The sequence below is a fragment of the Rhamphochromis sp. 'chilingali' genome (assembly GCF_963969265.1).
Source record: "Rhamphochromis sp. 'chilingali' genome assembly, chromosome: 12".
NCBI classification, from domain to species: domain Eukaryota; kingdom Metazoa; phylum Chordata; class Actinopteri; order Cichliformes; family Cichlidae; genus Rhamphochromis; species Rhamphochromis sp. 'chilingali'.
Window position 1 is genome coordinate 4,450,322 of NC_137939.1, and position 21,946 is coordinate 4,472,267.

At 39.7% G+C, this 21,946-nt stretch overlaps 2 protein-coding genes across 2 annotated transcripts; one reads left to right on the forward strand and one right to left on the reverse strand.

Moving 5' to 3' along the window:
* Nucleotides 1–517: 517 nt before the first annotated feature.
* On the forward strand, nt 518–7,014 carry LOC308407805 (uncharacterized protein). Its single transcript, XM_080899685.1, has 7 exons — nt 518–851; nt 987–1,085; nt 1,624–1,655; nt 2,023–2,048; nt 2,178–2,231; nt 2,323–2,385; nt 6,304–7,014. The coding sequence occupies exons 1-7, from the start codon at nt 770–772 to the stop codon at nt 6,512–6,514; spliced, it is 567 nt and encodes a 188-aa protein (XP_080755811.1). The 5' UTR covers nt 518–769; the 3' UTR covers nt 6,515–7,014.
* A 273-nt stretch (nt 7,015–7,287) lies between these two features.
* On the reverse strand, nt 7,288–17,513 carry LOC308407804 (uncharacterized protein). Its single transcript, XM_080899684.1, has 8 exons — nt 16,979–17,513; nt 16,365–16,403; nt 15,975–16,283; nt 15,527–15,835; nt 13,153–13,467; nt 12,883–13,032; nt 12,709–12,781; nt 7,288–10,621 (listed from the first exon to the last, which is right to left on the reverse strand). Exons 1-7 carry the CDS (start codon nt 17,010–17,012, stop codon nt 12,738–12,740), a joined length of 1,200 nt encoding a protein of 399 aa, XP_080755810.1. The 5' UTR covers nt 17,013–17,513; the 3' UTR covers nt 7,288–10,621; nt 12,709–12,737.
* Between the last annotated feature and the right edge of the window lie 4,433 nt (nt 17,514–21,946).

Consider the following 21,946-nt stretch of genomic DNA (forward strand, 5'->3'; position numbering starts at 1 on the left):
ATATATATATATATATATATATATATATATATATATATATATATATATATATATATATATATATATATATATATATATATATATATATATATTTAAGGCACATCATATACATTATATTTTCTTTGTATTTCTTTGTAAATTGGGCTGATTCGTATTCATGAATATAGTTTCTAATTGGTGTCTGTCAGTGTTAAGATTTTAGATTTCGTTTAGATTTTCCTCAATAATTCATGTGGACATGACTAGTTTAAATATTTAAATATTATGATGTTATTTATTTATTTATCATTAGATTTTTATCATTTTCTATTTTTGTGAACTGTTTCGTGTAACAAAAAGTCGACATTTTATATCAGAAACTTCGGTCTCAGTAGTCTTATTAACATTAGCCCAGTAGTGGCGCTGTTTCGGTTCTGGAAAGAAAATCGACTAAAAGGAAGAAAAAAATAAACAAAGAAGAGTTCCTCAAACGGAAACGGAAACATGTAAAAGTTTAGTTAAGGTGCGATTTTTTTTAAACATTTGGCTCAATAAACGAGGGCGGGGTTTGAGGTGTTCCACGTTCCCACGCCAACATTCGACTCCGCACGCTCTACTGAGGCTCTTCCCGCCAAATCGTGCAACAAAACGAGCGCTCAGCCATAATCGTTGGGAGGAGGTCTATCTATTTTCTTTTTTTGGTAACTGAAACTAACTACAAGCAAAACATAACCGAAAGGAGAGCCCAGAGAGAGATAAATAACACATTTTTAAATAAGCCAAAGCGAAAATGTCTTCCCTGAGTGACAAATCGGCGCAGGAAATCAGCGACCTGCTCGATGAATACGGAATAAAGCACGGACCTGTGGTCGGTGAGTGGCACAGATACAACTGTTTCCTATGCGCCCGTTTTTGAATCAGTATCCGTGTCAGCTAACTTTACAGCTCTTTCCTAGATGAATAGTTTTACCTGTAATAAAGGTTCCCCGTGTCCTGTTTGTTCACAGAATCTACGAGAAACCTGTATGAGAAGAAACTGAAAGAGGCCATGGCTAAAGGCAAAAGAGCCAAACCATCACCTGACAAAACCTACTACAGAGAAGAGGGTGCGATTCACATTTTCATATATGTGTCAAATTTGTCTCGTGTCCTTTAAAAGGCGTGGAAACTCTATACTATCGTAATTACAAAGACTATAAATTAGTAAAGGAATTACATCGTAGTAATTTCTGTGTAATTATTAATATTATTTATTATTTAAAGGCAGGCCAGTAAGATACAATGTCCTAAGCTCGTTTAAAGCAATTGAACATATAGACATAAACAAATAAAAAGGTAATGATTGACAGTAGCTTCATAATTAATTTTAGATAGTAAGAGTGGGGTCTTTTTCAGTACAAAAATTTATTTATCTGTAGGGTTTTAGTGCATTTAATAATTCATTTTAGTATTTATATTTAAGTTGTTTTTGTTGTTGTTTTTTGTCTTCCACACAAAGAAACACCTAGCCAAGCCAAGCAGCTGGCTAGGCTTTTTACTGTTCTGTTTCAAATGAGAGGTTGTTGATCACGTCATTCACTACAGTCAGAGTTAAGAATGTGCAGGAAACAGTGTAGTGAACATGATATTTGTGTTTTCTTTCAGAGGAGGAAGTCACCTATGTTTACAGGACACCCGTAAGTATCTTTTCCGCACTCCTTCCAGAGGTCTGTACTGCAAAAGCGAGTTCAAGATATTATGCTTGTCTTCCCATTATCTGGACTTCATTTAGGCTAACATCAGCAGCCAGGAGAACCAGTCACACAAAGCTAGTTATCAGCTTGCTAAGTTAACCCTGAGGTTGGGTAGATAAGATGAAATGCTGCTTCGTAGTACAGGCCTCAGGTGGGGCCTCAATTGTTTTGCATTACTCTGGAGTGAAAAGACGCATTTTGATTCTAGCAGAAATGTGTTAGTTGTACTTACACGTAGCAAAATGCCATACCTGTCTGACCTGGAACAGTACTCATTTCATTTCATAATTTTCTTGTTTCTATTTTGCAGACCAAAAGTGAAGCCTCAGGTGACAGGTCAGTTTTCTCACAAATCCTCCACCATCCTGTGAACTCCCTTTCTCCTGCTTTTATCCCCCCTGTTGTTCAGTCATTTAAATAAACAAAACAATCTTAAGTTAGTAACTGCTGCGTGTCTCTGTCCAGGGGGGCTTACCCAAGGGCCAGACAAGAGTGGAATGAGAGAGATTATCAGCACGAGTGAGTGAAAGTCTTACAAACTGCTGTTTTTGGGAGAAACACAAAAACCCTTCATGAACAATTGTTTTTTAACCTTTTTCTCCCTCTACAGGACATCCTACTCGAACTACTCGAAGCCCAAGCCTGAATACAACAGAAGCAGTTATGGTAACGAGTAAGTATTTTTGTATCTATGGTCATACCTCTTTTTTTTTGCAGACAAACTTCAACCTCAAAATGCTAAGCCACCGGGTAAATGCAAATAGCAACGGAATGCTTTTTCATTCAAAATACATTACCTCCTTAAGAGTTAAGAGTTTAAATGAATTTCAAATCATTGCTTTTTTTCATCTTCTTTAAAAACAAGGATATGCTTTGGTTTTAGTTTTAAGAATCTGCAGCTCTGAAGTTGTGAAATCAAAATATCCATGTCACATTAAAGAATCATTTAGACTGACAGCTCTCTAGTGCAAAGTCTGTATGATGTCCCATTGCGCTTTTATGAGAATAGCACAGGTAATTGTCCCGTGGGCTCACAGGGAGTGAGTGGTTATCTCATGCTGTGCCTCCTGCATGGTCTAATATGGCAGCTCCCTTGTGAGGATGTGTCATCATTTCAATACGCTTATGCAGTCCCACAACATTTATTTCCATCCAGAGTTGCTTTAATTTTTTGCCAACATCCTGTATTGATGACAGTATTGTTGGAGCACAGCGTAAAGTCTTCTCTGCATAGCTCAAAGAGTCTCAGTGGGGTTAATGTCAGGATTCATGATGTCTTGTGCTCCCTGAACTACTCTTTTAGTTTCAGTGTGATGAACTGGAATTGTCATCAGGGGAGGGGAAATCCACTGATGGAAAAATCTGGTCATAACACTTATTCAGATAGTCAGCTGACCTCTTAATTTGGGCACATAACTGTGCTGATCCTAGACCCCAGATCATAACAATGCCCCCACAGGCTTGTACAGGAGGCACTAGGCATGATGGGTGCATTGCTTCCTCTCTTCTCTTCCTGATGAGCAATCCCTCGAGAGCAGGTTAGACCTGGAGTCATCAAACCACTTGACCTTTATCCACGATTACAAATCATGGATAAAATTATGCAAATTATGCTCCCAAGCAAAACTTCCAGGTTTAAATAATGTTCTGAATAATTTTAACCCAACTTTAATAGTTTCAGCAGTCTCTTTAGTTGTTCTCTTTGCTTGCTCCAGGGCTAATAATTTGGCCCATCAGGTCCATCTTGTTTTTTCTCACAAGCACAGGATATGTTTTCTGACATGGGTGTGCTTCAGTCAGGACTAAATAACCTGCTCCCAGCAGAAACACATTAATAACTGCAGTAATTATCTAGTGAAAGGTTTCTGCTATTCACTTAGTTAAATCCAGAGGTTGACTTGTGTTTATAAGGCCACCATAGTGTACAGTATTGAGCTGCATTTAATGCCCAACCCTCCTAGAAACTACCCATACGCATCAAAACTCTTGGATCATATATTATTATTTAGAAAGAAACTTATATTCAGGGCAAACCTTATGTCTATGATTTTGGTTATTTGTTCTTTGAGTGTTCTTGCTATTTTACGCTTTCACCTCCTCCTCGTTCAGAGGCAGATATGGTGTTTAACAGAGGTGTGGACTCGAGTCACATGACTTGGACTCGAGTCAGACTCGAGTCATTAATTTTATGACTTTAGACTTGACTTGAAAAAATGTTCTAAGACTTGTGACTTGACTTGGACTTTTACACCAATGACTTGGGACTTGAATTGGACTTGAACCGGTTTACTTGAAAAGACTTGATATTTTACCCCAAATATAAAATTTAACATGCATATTATATAGAGATTGAAAATGTGACGTGATTCACGGGTAGAACCGCAAAGGATTCTGGGAACTCGTGGCAAGCGGTACTAGCGCACGCAGGCTTTCAATTGAAATCAGTTATACAGCGATAAAAAGAAACACAAAAATGTCAAGAAGCTGTTGTATTATTAACTGCAATAGCCGGTCGCATGACAGCCACGGGAAGCCGACGGGTAAAGAGATCGGTTGTTATCGGATTACGTCGTTGAAGAGAAATTGTTCGAGCCATGTTTCCGAAGTAACAAAGACGCGACGGATGGCCTGGATTGCAGCCATTCAAAGACCAATTATAACGTCCCAGAACACTCCAGCTCATAGGTTAGTCTGCTCCAAGCATTTACACGAAGGTCAGTCTGCTGTTGTAGTTAATACGTCATTTTCATAACATAATTAGTGATATAGGTTACAAGCAAGTCTGGCGCTGAACAGAAATTGTCGCGCTATGCTCCTTTATTTATTGTGTTTATTGTGCATAAATAGTGAATTGTCCTGACACAATATTGCGTTTCGCTTCTGTTATTATGGTACATTGACAAAAACATATACTTTTATTCACAGGATAAAACAGGTTTTTTGTATCACTAATTGCCCAGTACGATTACAGCATACAGTATTATTGTCACTGCTACATTTCTGTGATGGGTACCAGAAATTATTTCCACTACTAATTAATTACCGTTGAGCTCAAAGGTCCTATTAATAAACGGTTAAGGAATGTGTATTTATGACGACAATTTGTGAGACTGGTAAACTTATGATACGTACGATGGTCTTTCGTTCTACACCAGGGGTGTCAAACTCAAATACACAGTGGGCCAAATTTCAAAACTGGAACAAAGTCGCGGGCTAACGTTAATATTTATTGAATGAATCTTTTCTTATGGACTCAAACACTGTGAAAAACAACAATGAAACAATTATCAAACGCAAAGACTTGCTGAAAAACTGAATATGGAACAAGCAAAGCTTAATACTAAACAATATATATATTAGCTGTATAATACCAGTAGGCCAGCTCTGATAGTAATTTGGTATGGCTTCGCGGGCCAAATGTAATTAGGCTGCGGGCCAAATTTGGCCCGCGGGCCAGAGTTTGACACCTATGTTCTACACGGTGCGTTTCAAGGTCCTGCACCCATCCGTCGGTAAACTGTACCTGGGCTTGTTGCAGTGACCTGAAGTTACTAAACTTCATGAGTGTATGCACTCACTCCAAGAACCGTATGATTATAAATATGCATATAAATATGCTAAGATGAGATAGCTGACTTCATCTAACTAGCAAATGTTGTCCAGGCTACGTTGGTGATACAGTTTTTTTTAATGTGTATGATATTTTTGTCATGCGATTTTAAAGCCGGTCCTACAACCGCATCCAAGAATAACATGCAGCTTATCTCAGAACTGTCGGTGAAAATTATTCTTGGAGCTAGGTTTAATTGAGCTGCATTTTAAAGAGGTGCAATTTCACAATTTGTGTATATTTTCTAAGTTCACTATTTTGTCATGTGTTGAGAAAAACACAGATTTTAAAATTACATGGTCTAATATTTACATTTAGCATATAACTGCAACATTATTTTTTCGTTTTGTTTTTTTTAAAGACTCGAAAGGACTTGAAATTCAAAGTTTCAGACTTGTGACTTGACTCGGACTTTTACACCAGTGACTTGAGACTCGACTCTGACTTGCCTGACATTACTTGAGACTTGACTTGAGACTTGAGGATAAAGACTTGAGACTTACTTGAGACTTGCAAAACAATGACTTGGTCCCACCTCTGGTGTTTAATGATGTGTTGTTAAAAGTGAACCAATTACAGTGTATAAAAGAAAGTGTAATTAGACAGGCTACAATGTAACATTTTGATGCACTGGTAATACAATTCATTTTAATTTGAAACTTTTAAGTTCACACGTTACTAAAGTTGAATTTTAATCTTTGATGCAGAGTAATAACTTGTAATGTAGTCAGAAAATTATCTAACATTTCCTTTAGCATTAATTTAGAATATGCATAGCATCATATTCTGTCTTACCATCAGTCCAAAAGCACACCAGTAATATTTTAGGAGGCTCTAATTATTTTGCACTGACCTCTTATCAAACTGAAAGTTTGTGGGAGCAATTTTCATGCCAGATAAAAACAAGCGATATCATACTAGTTTGAGATGCAGAATTTTAACTATGTGCTGATGCATGATTTCCCCCGATTTCCTTTCCAGACCCGACATGTATGACACTCCGTCCACTTACAGAAGCACCTACGCTAAATCGCCACCCATGAAATCAGGTCAAGATGTTCCAGATGCACCAAAGTCATCACGTCTGATCCCACTGTGGGTTCAGTTTGTGTTCTTCCTGGCTGTGGCAGTCTTCCTCTACTTAGTTTTTTCCACTATGGAGACAAATGAAACCCCCAAAGGGATAAAATGATTTTTTTTTTAAAACCATTATTTCCTTATATTGAATTTTAAGGAATGCACATGATTAAATGCATGCATTTTAGACATTTTATGCAAGATTGTGTTTTTAACAGCAGTACATTCTCTGCTTATGCTTTTAGGCAAAATGTTTATTTGTCACTGAGCTTCAGTACATTATCACTACTCGAATCAACCAGCCCACCACTTTAAAACACACTAAAATCTTCCTCTTTTTTATCTGGACACAAACTGTCCCTCCATCTGCAGTTTCAAGTGATCTGTCGAGGTTTTAAGAGATGATCGTCCACAGCTTAGTCCAAATATGGCCGCAGTTGACCATAAAACATCCAAAGAGTATCACGCAAGATTTTGAAGCTCATATTTTAAAGCTTCAGCTGATTGTCTCTTTTAGCCTCTGCAGTTCACAGTGAATCTGTCTGCATGACCAAAATTTGGGTGGCAGGGTTTTGTTTTGTTTTTCTTAAATAAACATCAAACTTGTACAACATGCATACATTTCTCTCAATATTTTTTGACAGGCTATTTCCCTCAAAACAAAAACTCGTGGCACTGCGTCAACCCAACCTGCATATCCACTTAGTTATTCAGTATGTACCCTTTTCCCTCAACATACTGCTAGTAATGCAGGTGTTTTGAATTCATTGTGTATTTTTAAATATTTGTAGTTTACGGGTCCAACAATGTTTCCATTTTTCAGTTATCAAGTATATTTTGGACATTTTCAAACCAGCTGTAATGCAAGTGCCTCTGTGTATTTGGAGATTTTAAAAAAAAAAGTTTGGGTGGGGTTAAAAATGTAAAAGGTGCACTAGACGAGCTGTTGCCCCCAGTGTTATGATTTGATTCAGTATAATTAAGCTGGATATCATATTTTTGTACTACATAATCCAACTTTAACATCAGCCGGGTTTGTTGTGATTTGTTTTGTATTCCTGTTTCAAAATTGTAACTATTAAAAACGAAGCTTATATATGTAAACATTTAAAGCTTTAGGTATTTTGTTTTTTATTGAAGTCACTTTATTGGGTACACCTATTCACCTGCGTGGTAAAGCAAATATCTTATTAGCCCATAACATGGTAGGTAGACGTTGACCTGCTGAAGTTCAAACTGACCATCAGAATGGGAGAAGAAAGATTATTTGAGTGACTTCTAACACTGCGTGGTTGTTGGTGCCAGATGGGCTGGTCTGAATATTTCAGAAACTGCTGATCTGGGATTTTCACACACAGCCATCTCTGGGGTTTACAGAGAATTGTGCAAAAAGAAAATATCCAGTGAGCAGCAGTTTTCTTTGTTGACGCCAGAGGTAAAAGGAGTATGGTCAGTCTGCTTTGAGCTAATAGTCGGACAAGAATAACTCAAATTGCCACTCATTACAACCAAGGTATGTAGATAAGCAACTTTGAATGCATAGCAGATGGACTGCAGCAGCAGCAGACCACACTGGGTGCCACTCCCATCAGCTAAGAACAGCAAGCTGAGACTGGGATTCACAAAGGCTCGCTAAAATTCAACAAAAGAAGACCGGAAAAGCACAAGTCTCAATTTTCTGCTTCAGTATTTGGGTGGTACGGTCAGAATTTGGCTCAAGTAACATGAGCATATAATAATCTTGTACCATGGCACAAAGCTCAGATCATCTCCAGCTGGTTTCTTGAACATGAGTTTAGTGTACTTATTTGGTTTCTACAATCACCAGCACAATACTCTAACTGGGCATCAGCCAGGCTTTTACACGTCGCTGCTCCTGCTCCTCTTTTCTAGTACTATGGCAAATTAATTTTTTGTACTATAATAAAAAACATAATCCCGAAATCCCAGTTAGGCCACTGAAAAAACCAAAAAGAAACAATGGTGTGGAAGAGTTGCTCAATCAATAGCATAGTGACCTCCATAACACTATGAAGCCACTGTGCCATTGGCTGACTGAAACCTTTAGTGTTCAGACCCCCAGGGGACACATACGCAGAGCACACTGAAAGGGACCAAGGAAAAGAAAAACAGGTGCATGAATGCTAGGGTGCAGCTGAATAGTCAGATTTGCTTAGCAGCGCTCTTGCATGAGGGAAGTGACCCAGACGTATCTGCATCTGTGAGGCAGCTTTTAATAAGAGCTACTCAAATTCTCTGAATACTAAGGAAAGGTGCTTCAGTGCTTCATGTGTTTGGCATAGGATAGATTAGACCAAGCTTCTGAGTTAATCTCATAGGGATGCATCATACGACCATCATGAAAACAGTTAAGAAAAGTGACAACCTGGCACAGATCATGTAAATATTAAAATATGTCCATTTCCATTACCAGTTTCTTTTGAATTCTCAACAACAGGCTGTTTATCACTCCCAAACTAATAGGATTGCTACTGTGATAAAATCTGCTTCTAGGTATGTTTTGGTGGGAATTACCTGACATGAAGAACAGGTTTATTTATATAAGATTGAGCTGTTTAGATCTTTAAGGAACACAACAGTTCGATTTGCATTTGCAGTGTCTGTACTGCCACACTTTTGGATCATCATGGAGCTTTATGTCAGCCGGGATAAGTGAACAGGGAGCTGGAAGGTTTGGAGTGTTGCATCTCCATCCAGCTATGAAATAAGAAAATAAGATGTAGTCTCATTTTGTTAGGCTATAAGTCCTGCATGAAACGACATGGTAAAGAACACATGCGGGTGAATTAAGAAGTGCATTTTGGATATTGTAGTTTCAGCACTGCACAGTACTGCTAGAAGCCCTCCTTCAATCTCCTTCACACCTTTCCTTGACCTCCTGACTTTTTCCAACAAACTCAAGGAAAAGTGTTCCGTGAAATAAGGTAGGAGGTAATTGTGTGGACTATTCAACCACACCCCACCCCACAAATCCACTTTGCACTAAAATTAGCACTCCCACTTACTACAAAAAAAAAATAAAAATGCACAAATACATTTACACACACTTTCTAAGCTGCATGGTAATCATCGTGGGCTATCATTATCTAAGCAGTTGCTCAAGCGCCTGCAAGACAGTCACACACATAAACCGTCAAAATGTTCAAACAACCAGCAAATTCGTAAAAGTTGTCATGTGCAAGTTTATGATTTCTAGTGTGCAAATGTTAAAGAATGCAGTAAAAGTGCAGAGGGCTAACTAGACGTGCACAGTATTATCCAAAACAGAATACGGTTTATTCTGAAACAGCAACCTCTTCATTACATTGTTAATGACATAAGATGCATAGTAGTGTTGAACTTTACATACAAAAATGGCAATTTATTCTTTAAGGATCATTGATCTGTAGGCAAGTATGCATCGAGCCTTTAATGCCTCTCATTAGCGTCACTTTTTTAAAAAAAAACTACATATACATAGATACCTACGTCACAGTTTCCCCAGTTTAGCTTTTAGTAGCAATTTCCACCTCATACATCACAGCAATAGTCATGTCTGAGTGAATCTCACAGCTACTCTGAGTCTTTATCGACTTGGATCCAGAAATAGTTTCTACAGTCCGTCAGACCGTGTCTGAAATCATTCACTACGCTTTGTTACTTTTCATTGAGTCCTGTGTAGAGGATTATGCTACTCAAATATGATGGGTAGGTGTCGACTAAATAAATACAGGCATGCATTTTTGTGATAAATATATATTACACCAAGGATTTTTTTCCCCCTAATGATTAATGCACATACTTCTGTGGCAGTTTGTTTCCTTTCTCATATTAGCCATTTTTCTTCTTCCGTGTTGGGCTTGTTTGCAGTGCATTGTGGGGTTGAATGAGTCCGCTAAATAGCATGTAGTGATCCCATACATTTTATAGTGAGGGATTTCAGACACAGTCTTCTGTGGTAGTGTCACAACGATGCAACGCTGAATGGTCACTCAGGTCTTTTGTTCTGCCACAGTAACAAAGACGAACGAAGTAACGCAGCCTTAGATTGGTCGGTGGTAATCACAAGTAAAGACTGTCTCATCCAGGATTTAGTGAAATGGTTCCAGCTGGCACCTTTTCCAAAAGGTGTGGTAGATTAGGAGCCAAGCTGGTTGGTTCTGTTTTTACATCTCCTGCCATCTAGATCCATGAAGGACACACGGAGAGCCCTGAAAATTGGCTTGAAAAGGGGAAATATATATTACTCTCCAATAAGTCAGTCAAGACACAAATTCTACAAAAGCATATAAGCAATAAATTAAACTACTAGAGTGGCTATAACGCACATGAAATTCATGTTTGTATTTTATTTACTTGATCAATAGCCTGGTTGCAATTACATTTTTTTTCAACTTTGTATTTAAGCTTGTAACTGACATTTATGCAATATAATCAAGTAAATGCAGAGTAAACACAAAGAATGTATGCTTAAATCCAAAGAGAATTTGAATAGTTTTCTTCAACATACACTAATATATAATATATATATATATATTAGTGCTGTCAAACAATAAAAATGGTTAATCAGATTCATCACAGGGTTACTGTGGATTAATTTTGATTAATCACGATTAAATATCATTCATTTTTATTCATATTAATTGCATTTAAATTTGCATGTGCAAACAGACTCGGAAAAAAAGGGGAAATATACACACTTAACACGTTTATTGAACATCTTGAACATTCGTGTTAACAAAAAACTCCATAAACATGTATCCACTCTCTCTCTGCCACTCTTGGGGAGGCACTTCAAGTCTTTGAAACGAGGAACCAAAGATATGTAAAGCGCGTGTTCTCAATGACATTAATAGGTCTGCAGTTTGTTGCAATCCACTTGGCAATTGTGTCAGTCAATATTTCCGAGGTAGACTTACTGAGTCCCCAATGCTGCGCGAGTGTACTGTCGCAAGCTGGGTGACGCTTTAGCCAAAGTCCTAGCAGCATCCCCAGCTAATGTATGCTTCACGTCGATGAGATATTTCAAGCTGGAAGTGCTTCGGTGAAAAGAAAATTCCTTCTTGCACAATGTGCATAATACTTTATGTCGGTTGACTGTTCCGTCTTGTTTTTTTTTAATACTCAAATTTCCCATTGAGCGAGCCAATGTGCGTTTATCATTTTCAATATTGAATTGATTGGTTCAGCTGCCCGTCACTTTCAGAACAACTCCCCATTTGCACATGTGCCAGGGTACCTCCACTTGGACAAATTGCCCAAAATACATTGACAGAAAAATTTCAGATTTTTTGACATACTGCACTCCAGATGCGTTAATTGCATTAAAAATTTAATCTCGTTGACCGTAATGGCAGATTAGTTTGCGTTAACGGTTAATTTCGACAGCGCTAGTTTATATACTAAAAAACACCACATTAAACTGTTTTTTAAAACAAATAATGGCAAAAATTAATAAACTTCTATCCCTGTCAGAAGATAAATTGTTACCATATTTTTCCGCACTATAAGGCACACTTAACATCCTTTAATTTTCTCAAAAATCGACAATGCGCCTTATAATCCGGTGCGCCTTATGTATGAATTCTGGTTGTGCGTACTGACCTTGAACCGATTTTATGTGGTACACGGCGCTCAAAAATCTGTCAAAAAATGTTTTAGTATGTCTTTGGTAAGCTACGAAGCCGCACCGCTTGACGGATTGTCGGAGCATTACGGCTACCGTAGTCAGGAGCCTCGCACAGTAATCTGGGTCCAAAACTCCGTCCCTTTCAGGTCCAAAACACTGCAGCATCACTGAGAGTTAAAAACTGTCTAAATTCTTTCATCTTTAATAAAATGATCAGCGTTGCTGCTTTGAATCACCTTGTTGTTGAATTGTGCTATACAAATAAACTTGCCTTGCCTTGCCTTTACCGGGTGTAACAATTAAGTTTAACATCCAGGCATCCATGAAAACAGAATGTATAAAATTTAATGGAGTTAGAAGTTAGCAGGAAGTTAGCTCGCTAGTTTCCTCCTAAACATCATATTGCATGTTCTGACTGAGAGATTTCTGAAAAACTTAAAACTTACAGCTCTGCTATCACTTCCAACATAAATGAAGACAGAAAACTTAACAACAGTGATATTTGTAGGGTTACTGAAGTTGGGCTAGCTGGTATATAATGATGTGCTACGTGATCGCTAGCGACACAGCTATGTTAGCATCCGGTGCGCCATATGTATGAAAACAGACCCATTCATCGACAGTGCGCTTTATAATCCGGTGCACCTTGTGGTTCGTGCAAGAATTATGTACTGAAATACCTTCAGGTATCTGCTGCCTGCATTCCAGATCACAGCTTGTTTGTCGATAAAGCAATATAAGTGTTGTCCACACCTGCCAACAGAAGCACACTTCTTACCCTTGGGTACATACACAGGATGCTTTCAGAAAAGAGAGTTATTCAAATCTCTGCTGCAGGTGAAAAAGGAACTCACAGGTTCTGGTCTCTCTCTCCAGCTCTGAGGGCTTCCTCTCCTTATTACACAGTACCTTGGCCACAATGACTATGATGATGAGAGCCACCACAAATGTCAGACCAGACACGAGCCAGCTGATACCCATTGGACTCAGGATGGGATCTGGATCTGAGAACGAGAGGACTTTTCTGTAGGTATGTGTAACTTGTATATCTAAATAAAACGAATATTTAAAAAAACAAAACAAAAAAACATGTTTTTTTATATCGACATGCAACAAAGTCTCACCTCTGACAGCTATAGGCAGGGGCTGGCTCTCTCTGGAGACGAAGGTACGCCCACCTAGCTGGACCCGGTACAGGCAGTAATAGTAGCCCTCGTTGGAGCTCTGGGCGTTAGGAAAGGTGAAAGTGACGGACGGGGTGAGTGCGGGCAGAGTCTGGCGCACTGTGCCATTAGAGCGGATCAAACGCAGCTGGAAGGAACCCCCGGGGTACTGTTGTAGGGTGGAGCAGGTGATATTAAAACTTTGGCCTTTGATGACAGAACCAGCCGGGGCCTCAGCGGACGTGTTGTACCAGTGCTGGGGAGTCAGGAGCTCCACTGTAGACCAGCCAATAAAAATGAAACGGTGAAACTGGTTAATCAATGTCAGAATTTTAAAATAATGTCAAAAAAGATGGACAAATGGAGAAAAATCCAACATGGTTTCAGTTTTGGTCAAAATACTTTAAAAAACAAAATTCCCCAAAGAAGTCACTCACCAATTCCAATCACTGAATTTGGGTATTTCAATCACTTCAACATCCACAGGTGTGTAAAATCAAGCCCCTAGGCCAGTGGTTCTTAACCTGGGTTCGATCGAACCCTAGGGGTTCGGTGAGTCGGTCTCAAGGGTTCGGCAGAGCCTCCACCGTGACATGCATGGCTCATTTTGTGCACCAATAAAAAACATATGTCTTGAATTTGAAATAAATCATATTTTATTTTTCACTAAAGAGGGGTTCAGTGAATGCGCATATGAAACTCGTGGGGTTCAGTACCTCCAACAAGGTTAAGAACCACTGCCCTAGGCACTGCTTTTACAAACAGCTGTAAAACAATGGGTCGCTCTCAGGGGCTCAGTGAATTTCAGTGTGGTACTGGACTTTTTACCTGAGCAACAAGTCTAGTCCTGCAATTTCATCACTGCTAAATATTCCAAATTCAGCTGTTAGTGGTATTATAAAAAAAATTAAAGGAATTGGGAAAGACAGTAACTCAGCCACAAACTGGTAGGTCATGTAAAAAGTCACAGAGTGACAGCGGATGCTGAGCGCAGAGTTGGCAGAGGCCACCAATTTTCTGCAGTCATTCACTACAGACCTCCAAACTTCATGTGGCCTTCAGATTAGCTCAAGAACAGTATGTAGACAGCTTCACGGAATGGGTTTCCACGGCTGAGCAGCTGCATCGAAGCCTCACGTCACCAAGCACAATGCAAAGCGTTGGATGCAGTGGTGTTAAGCGCACCGCCACTAGCCTCTAGATCAATACAGACAAGTTCTCTGGAGTGACAAATCACGCTTCTGTCTGGCAATCTGATGGATGAGTCTGGGTTTGGCGGTTGCCAGGAGAACAGTACTTGTCTGACTGCATTGTGCTAAGTGTAAAGTTTTATGGAGGGGGATTATGGGGAACTCTTAATGCTTCAGCGTACCGAGACAAGTTGAACAATTTCATGCTCCAGCTTTGTGGGAACAGTGGCCCCCAGATGCCCCTTCCTGTTCTAACATGACTGTACACCATAGCACAAAGCAAGGTCCATAAAGACATGGAGGAGGAAGTTTGGTGTGGAAGAACTTGACTGGCCTGCACAGAGTCCTGACCTCAACCTAAAGGAATGCCTTTGGCATGAATTAGCGCAGAGACTGCGAGCCAGGGCTTCTTGTCCAACATTAGTGTCTGACCTACAAATGCCCTTCTGGAAGAATGATCAAAAATTCCCATAAACACACTCCTGGACCTTATGGAAATCCTTGCCAGAATAGCCATTATAGCCGCAAATGGTGGGCTGATATCATATTACAACCTATAGAGGGTTTTAATGGGGTGTCACTCAATTTTTTAAGTGTGTGTAAACAGATGAGTGAATACTTTGGCAATATAGTATATTTTCCTATCTAATCTGAACATTTCTAGCCAGTTGAGGGAACTGAGGTCGAGTTCATTCTCAGTCATCAATAACATTTTAATAATCTGACACACATTAATAAACAGTCAGATGTCGTACAATGGAAACAGAAATCTGCACAGACGCTTCTAAAATGCTGTTTTTGCTGTGTGAGCACCCATCTGTTTATGGCAGACATGCTGGGTGTGACTAACCAGTCTGAACCAGTCTGCCTGCTAACACTCTGTACATCTTCAAGGTCAGTTTTCCTTATCAAGATGTCTCCCACCGAGGTGCCTCTGTGCACTCTGTGAGTGCAGAAAATATTTTGCGAGTCTGTTCATGCTGATCCTTTTGCATAGGCTCTTATGATAAAAAAAAAGACACAAAAGACATCTGAAGTGTTCTTGAGTTTTCAGATTCACACCACAGCAGATTGCACAAAACATAATGTGCAACTGAAAAGGGCAATGGCGCAATAGTGTTACTGTCAAAGCAGCAGTGACTCACCTACAGTGATGTTGATTGCGTTGCTGGGTGGGGAACTGAGAAGCCTTGTAGGAAAGCCACTCTTGATCCTGTACCCACAACTGTAGCTGCCTTGGTGGAAAGTCTCTACATCGGACAGGGTGAGCTCCATCATATTCTGGGTCTGGTCTGCTCTCTGTGTAACCAGCGGTGTGGACACTCCATTTTTGTACAGGTGAAAGTCACTGAGGTGATGACCCAACAGAACCCTGCAGACAAAGCGAACGGACTCCCCGGGGAAGAACACAGTGTGGGGTGACATCAGGGTGAGGATGGGTGTTAAAAGAGTACCTGAGAGAATAGAAAAAAAATATAACCACAACATTACATTACATTTTTCAGTTATGACACTGACACTCAGTCCAGAGTCTTTATGTATCAACAAAGCAGAAATGACTCAGCACTGGTTCTCAGCACTGTTCGATCTCACCTGAGCACTTCACGCTTGCATCGTTCTCATGGGTGCAGTGCAGGTTGCTGTTGAGGACAACACTGCAGTGTAATAAACTGCTCTCCTGTCCAGAGCACTGGACTTGATGCAGCCAGATAGGTCCACTGGCTTTACGAAATCTTAGACCATTATGGACATTTTCAGCCAAGCCACAACCTAGCTCCAAGCACACTACATCAGCGGCCCGGAAATCCCATCCGTAGTCGCAGACAGTTCCCCATTCCTTGTGGCGAAGCACCTCAACTCTGCCAGAACAATTGTTGTCCCCATCCACTAGTCTGACCCCACCTGAGGATCAGGAGGAAACTACTTAGACATACAAAGTGCAAGCCTGTGAATGCAGGAGGTTTAAATCAGTTCTAGGCTTACCGAAAGCGGTCACTCTATCCCACAGAGCACCCAGCAGGCCTGAAAGGAAATAACAAAAACAAAAGAATAGTAGCCATTTTCTTGCTTGTTCATTATTAGAGAGTCCAGTTTTGGTGGGAGTGGGAAACTACAGCTACAACCTTGTGATCCGTTAATGGTTTGTGAAGCCGTAAAGATGTGCCTGATAGGCTTTCTACCTGATTTCAGTGGACTAGATGCCTCAGATGTCACCCAACAATTCATCAAAGTTGCAATAACTGTCCATTTTAAAATAGCACTCACTAAGACCTTCATGAAGGTCACATTGAAAAACATTTTAGCTGAGCAATTCCGATGCAATTCGCAGTAAAAGTTATACCATAGTGGTTACTGTTTATATAAGCTAACGAAACAGTTTTGTAACGTTAGAAATCAGTTTGCCCACTTATATGATTTTAAGCAGATTTTTTGTTAGTTTTTTTAGTTTCACGTGGGTGAATACATATATAATGTGTAACCAACGACAAAGTCCTACCTGGTTATCTTATAATCACCAGAATATGAGCCACCAACCTCAGAGCAACCTAATTCACATACAGCTGGAAGACAGGCCAAGCTAGGCATTTTTAGCTTACCCGTTAAAAGGATGTAAAGGAATCCCATCAGCATCTTCTCCTCAGCCTTCCATCGGCTGTGCAGGGAGCCCGTTGTCTTGCTGTTGGTGCAGACAGCCGCTGAAACACATCGGCTAAGAAGACTCGGGTGGGCTACTGAACCAAGCAGAAACTCACGAGGAAGAAAGGGCTAACGGCTAACCGAGTGTAAACAGCTAACAGTGGGGCAGCAGCGGCCGTAGATAAAAACATTATCGAGATATGAGCAGTGGCAGACAATGGAGTGGTGAACAGTGGATTCCTGCGCACAGATCAAGTGAGTCTCCTGCTGTTCATTGTGACGAATCCAGGTGTTGCAAACAGCGTTGCAACGTCCATAGCTACCTACGTGCCTTCTGGCTGCCGTACTCACGTCAACGGTGACATTAGCCAGCCAGGTGCTGAGTTCTTCGCTCGTGCTAGGCCCTGCTAGATTGGATCAGCTCTGCTGCGACCCGCCCAAACAAATTCCTAACAACCAATCCTCCAACCTATCCAGACGGTACTAACGAATCACAGCACAGCTGCTCTCCCAGCCTCGGCTCCTTCTCTCTACCACAGACAGGGGTCACCATCCAGCCGCAGTGCTACGCTGGTCTCACCTTTCGTCTTTGGAAGTGGTGGACTGCAAAAACCATTATCACCAAGTACAGATACCGATACTTTTAACTTATGCAGGCGGAATTTGTGGGGTAAAGCACGGTGTCAGGATTTATAGCATGAATGCATCACTAATATGCTAAAAATCAATACGTTTTAATGACCACTACATATTTGGATTTTTGCTTTCCCATTGATTTAACAGTCATAATGGGCATTCATCCCTGTTCTTTTTTCCAGGATGGATTGATTGTGCAGCATACACCATTACTTTACTTTAAAAACCAGAATTGAGTGCACACGTTTGATTTTATTTTGGATTTTCTTTCATCTTTAAGGGTCCAAAATGTACAAGCAGATTTTAATATGTACATTACTCACTTAAGTCTTTTAATAAGTGGTGCTGAAGGTTCTACAGTGTCTTTTGAATTGACAAGACCAAGCGTTATTATATTATTGTTAGTGATTAGGATTTACTACAAATGGTCAGTCACTGGACTGACCAATATTGAGAACAATGGCAAAGTCCAAGGAATTATAGATTTACATATGTTGGGAAGGTCTCTTGGAGTCATTTCCAAACAACTGCAGATTCTAAGGTCATCAGTTCAAAAAAACTGTGCATAAGTACAAGTTATTCAGATGTGTCACCACGTTGCCAAGTTCTGGAAGAAGGCCCTAACTGTCACCCTCAGATGAAAGGAAATTGGTTAGGATGTTCAGGAACAACCAAAGCTCAATCCTGCCATGAACTGGAAATTGCTGGAACACCAGAAGTCTCTGTCCACAGTGAAGAAAGTTTCACTTTGCTGAGAAGAAAAAAGGATCACCTGCTCCAAATTGATGCCTTCAAGCGCCACTGAAATTTGCTGACAAAAATTATTTGGCCACAATTAAAAAAAATATGTAAGGTAAAGGTGAGGCTTTCAAACATAAGAACATTGTATCATTTGTCAAGCACGGTGGTGGTAGCATCGTGCTCTGCGGCTGTTTTGCTGCCAGTGGGACTGGTAAATTGGACAATGTGGATAGAATGATGGAGGACGACTACCTCCAAATTCCCAAACACACATCAAAACTGGTTTTGGAAAGGCTGACGCAGGTTAACATGAAGCTTTTAGACTGACCTTCCCAAGCTTCGACCTCAACCTTGTTAAAAAATATATGGACTACACTTAAAAGCAGAGTCTGTTCCAGGAAACCAACCAGTTCAAATAAACTCTACCAATTCTGCCAATAAGAGCAATCAATTATCAAGCCAAAAGTATGGCAGAAGCTTGTTGGTGACTACAAAATGAATCTGGTTGAGGTGCAACATGTCAACTAAATATTAAATGGTAAAAATGGTAAATGGCCTGTATTTATATAGCGCTTTACTAGTCCCTAAGGACCCCAAAGCGCTTTACATATCCAGTCATCCACCCATTCACACACACATTCACACACTATTAGTGGGAATGTATGTATATACTTGAGCCTGTATGTATACTTTGGAGAAAATTCCAAATTAATTTGTACTTTGCACCCAGTTCATGTTTTTTAAAGTCATTAAAGATGTTTGCTGTACAATCATTCCACCCTGGAAAAAAACAGTTCAAAGAAATCATTAAAAGCCCAAAATTAACATGATATTCATGCTCATGAGAATATGCAAACTTCTGACCACAGCTATAAGTTTCCTGGATCTTCGTTTCCTCTCTGGAAGGACAGTGCCAGTGTGCTAAGGGTATTTTTCCTCCTCGTCTCTTCATTTTCTGTTTTCTGCTCCGAGTTCTTATTTTCACAGTTTTTCATGTTTGTATAAAATGTTGTCATAGCAGAAAAAATCCTTCCTGCACGCATCACTGTCTGCTGTGTTTTCATTTACAGCCACAAAATAATTCCACAGGAGTCTCCTTTTTTTCCTGCCATCATGCTCTCACTCACTGTCTGCTCAGCACTGTTGAGTCATATGATCGCACACTACAAAACACAATAGAGCACAGCAGGCATCTCCCTTCATTTTGAAATTGAAGTGTGTGTGAATGTGTAACGATCTAGTTGCAATGCCCATGTTGATATTGATACTATGGATATTTGGATCAAACCACCCACTCATAGCTGTAGAGATACCTGGAAATGCCAGGCTCTGTACTATCACAGTACATACAAAACACAAAATTTGGTTTAATGTGACAGCAGATTTTCAGGTTTCCAGTCTTCTGTTGTACCAATTTAGAGAGTCCATGCAAACTGTAGCCTTAGTTTCCTGTTAATTAGCTGACAGGAGTGGCACCCAGTGTGGTCTGCTGCTGCTGTAGCTCATCTGCGTCTAAGTTTGACATGTTGTTGACAGTCTCTTACCTCTTGTGTGTATATATAATGATGTGAAACAGTATTTGGCCTCTTGTTTCAGATCACGAAACAAATTGTAGTATTAGACAAAGATAACCAGAGTAAATCCAAAATGTAGTTTTTAGATGATGGTTTCATTTATTAAGGGGGGAAAAAAAGAAATGCAAACCTACCTGGCCCTGTGTGAAATAAAAATAATTGTTCCCTAAGTCTAATAACAGTTTGGCACCCATGGGAGCAAGAACTGCAATCAAGTATTTGTTTTTCACATCACTGTGGATCTTTGCAGTTGTTTTAATTCAGCCTCACTGGACAGTTTTCGAGCATGAAGACCTGTTTAAGGTCATTGCAAAGCAACTCAATCAGATTTTATCATTTTTATATGATATATGATATGTTGCTTTGGGAGATCTGCATCACGTTGTCAGGTTGCACACTACGTTTTCTATTTACTCTGCTTATTTTTTACTAATATTAAAATTTGTTAATTGTGAGAAAGATTTTTAAAGAAATCAGGAAGGGAGAAAATACTTTTTCATTGCTCTGTGTATTTGAGAGATAAAATGCAAAACAGAGCTAGAGCAACTCCCTCTCTCTCAAATTTAAATATTAACTTAAATAATCGTGAGTTACCAAGGGCTTTACTAGTAAATATAAAAACAGTTTTTAAAGCCTTTATAAAAGGGTGACCTATCAGGAAGTCACACCCTGTATACGTTTCCTAGAATGGGAATTCCACATGACAGCCTTAGCCGCAGTCCTTTGGTCAGAAACCTGTTTGTGCTGGTTGGAGAGGGCCATGTGAGTGAATCAACTAAAACAAAATGCAGCAGAAAGGACAAGTTCTTGATGATTCACCACTGAGCACTCAGATGGTTTCCCAAAACGTGTGACTAACAAATACCTGCTTTTATGGCATTTTTCTTTCATTTGACGAGATGTCTTAGATGATGAGGCTGTGGTTTTGTCCCCCACACATGACAACCCCATCCCAGCACATGCAGATATAAACAGAGCTAATGCCAAAGCAGAACCAAAACTACTTGTAGAGGCTTAAAATGACCTTGAAATGAACTTCATCCAATCAAGAATTTGCGATGGCAGTTGTCATGTAGTCCAAATGCAACATGGCAGTCAAGGCCACCTTACTCAATTATTTTTGAAGCCTGTGTGGACTCTAAAAATAAAAAGGTAAGGTAAGTCAATATTTGCTTTCATTTTGAAACAATACCCTTTGTCTATGTTGATAAAGAGATATAAAAGCCTGTTATTATTCAATAATAAACATGCCATTTTTTGGAAATGATATCTCATGATAATGGGTGATGTATGGGGAAGGAGCACACACGTTTCACACATTAAGCTGACTCTTAAAAAAGTCAATAGTTGTAAAAGCTCTGCTGGAAATGTCTGTCTCTCACATATGTAGAGGGACTGCAGCAACCACCAGCTCAGTCATTCTGGCCTTAAACTAACCCTGATGGTTATTTTTCAATTAAAAGTTGAACTCTTTTAGGCACTAGGCTTGAACTTCGCAGTCACTGATAATTCTGTGACCAGAGTGCAGTACCATCATCATACCAGCCGTAACAAGCAGGCTGCTCACAGCTGATGGCTATTAAGTATTTCACAACTTCTCTGATCTGTGTCCTGTTTACAAAAATGGTGGCCATTTCTGTTACACTGCAGTTTCCAAAATAGGTACTCGTACACCTGCAGCTAATACGTTACCCATGTTTTCTACTGGATATTTCCCATTCCCTGGAGCAGTGATCAGCCTGAACCCACAAACATCTGCTCTGCTTTTACACTGAATGTACTTTTACTAAAAATCCAATTTGAGTTCTCTGAAATTAAATAAAAGCTATAGTTTGATGACATGAATTTCTCTCTTTGGTCAATTTATTTATCCAGCCCAATGAGGCTGTGGTAAACATCTTGATGTGTACATGACTTAAATTTCACTGTCTTTAAGTAGTGCTTTATTTGTGTTTCAACATCTGTTCTGAATGTCTT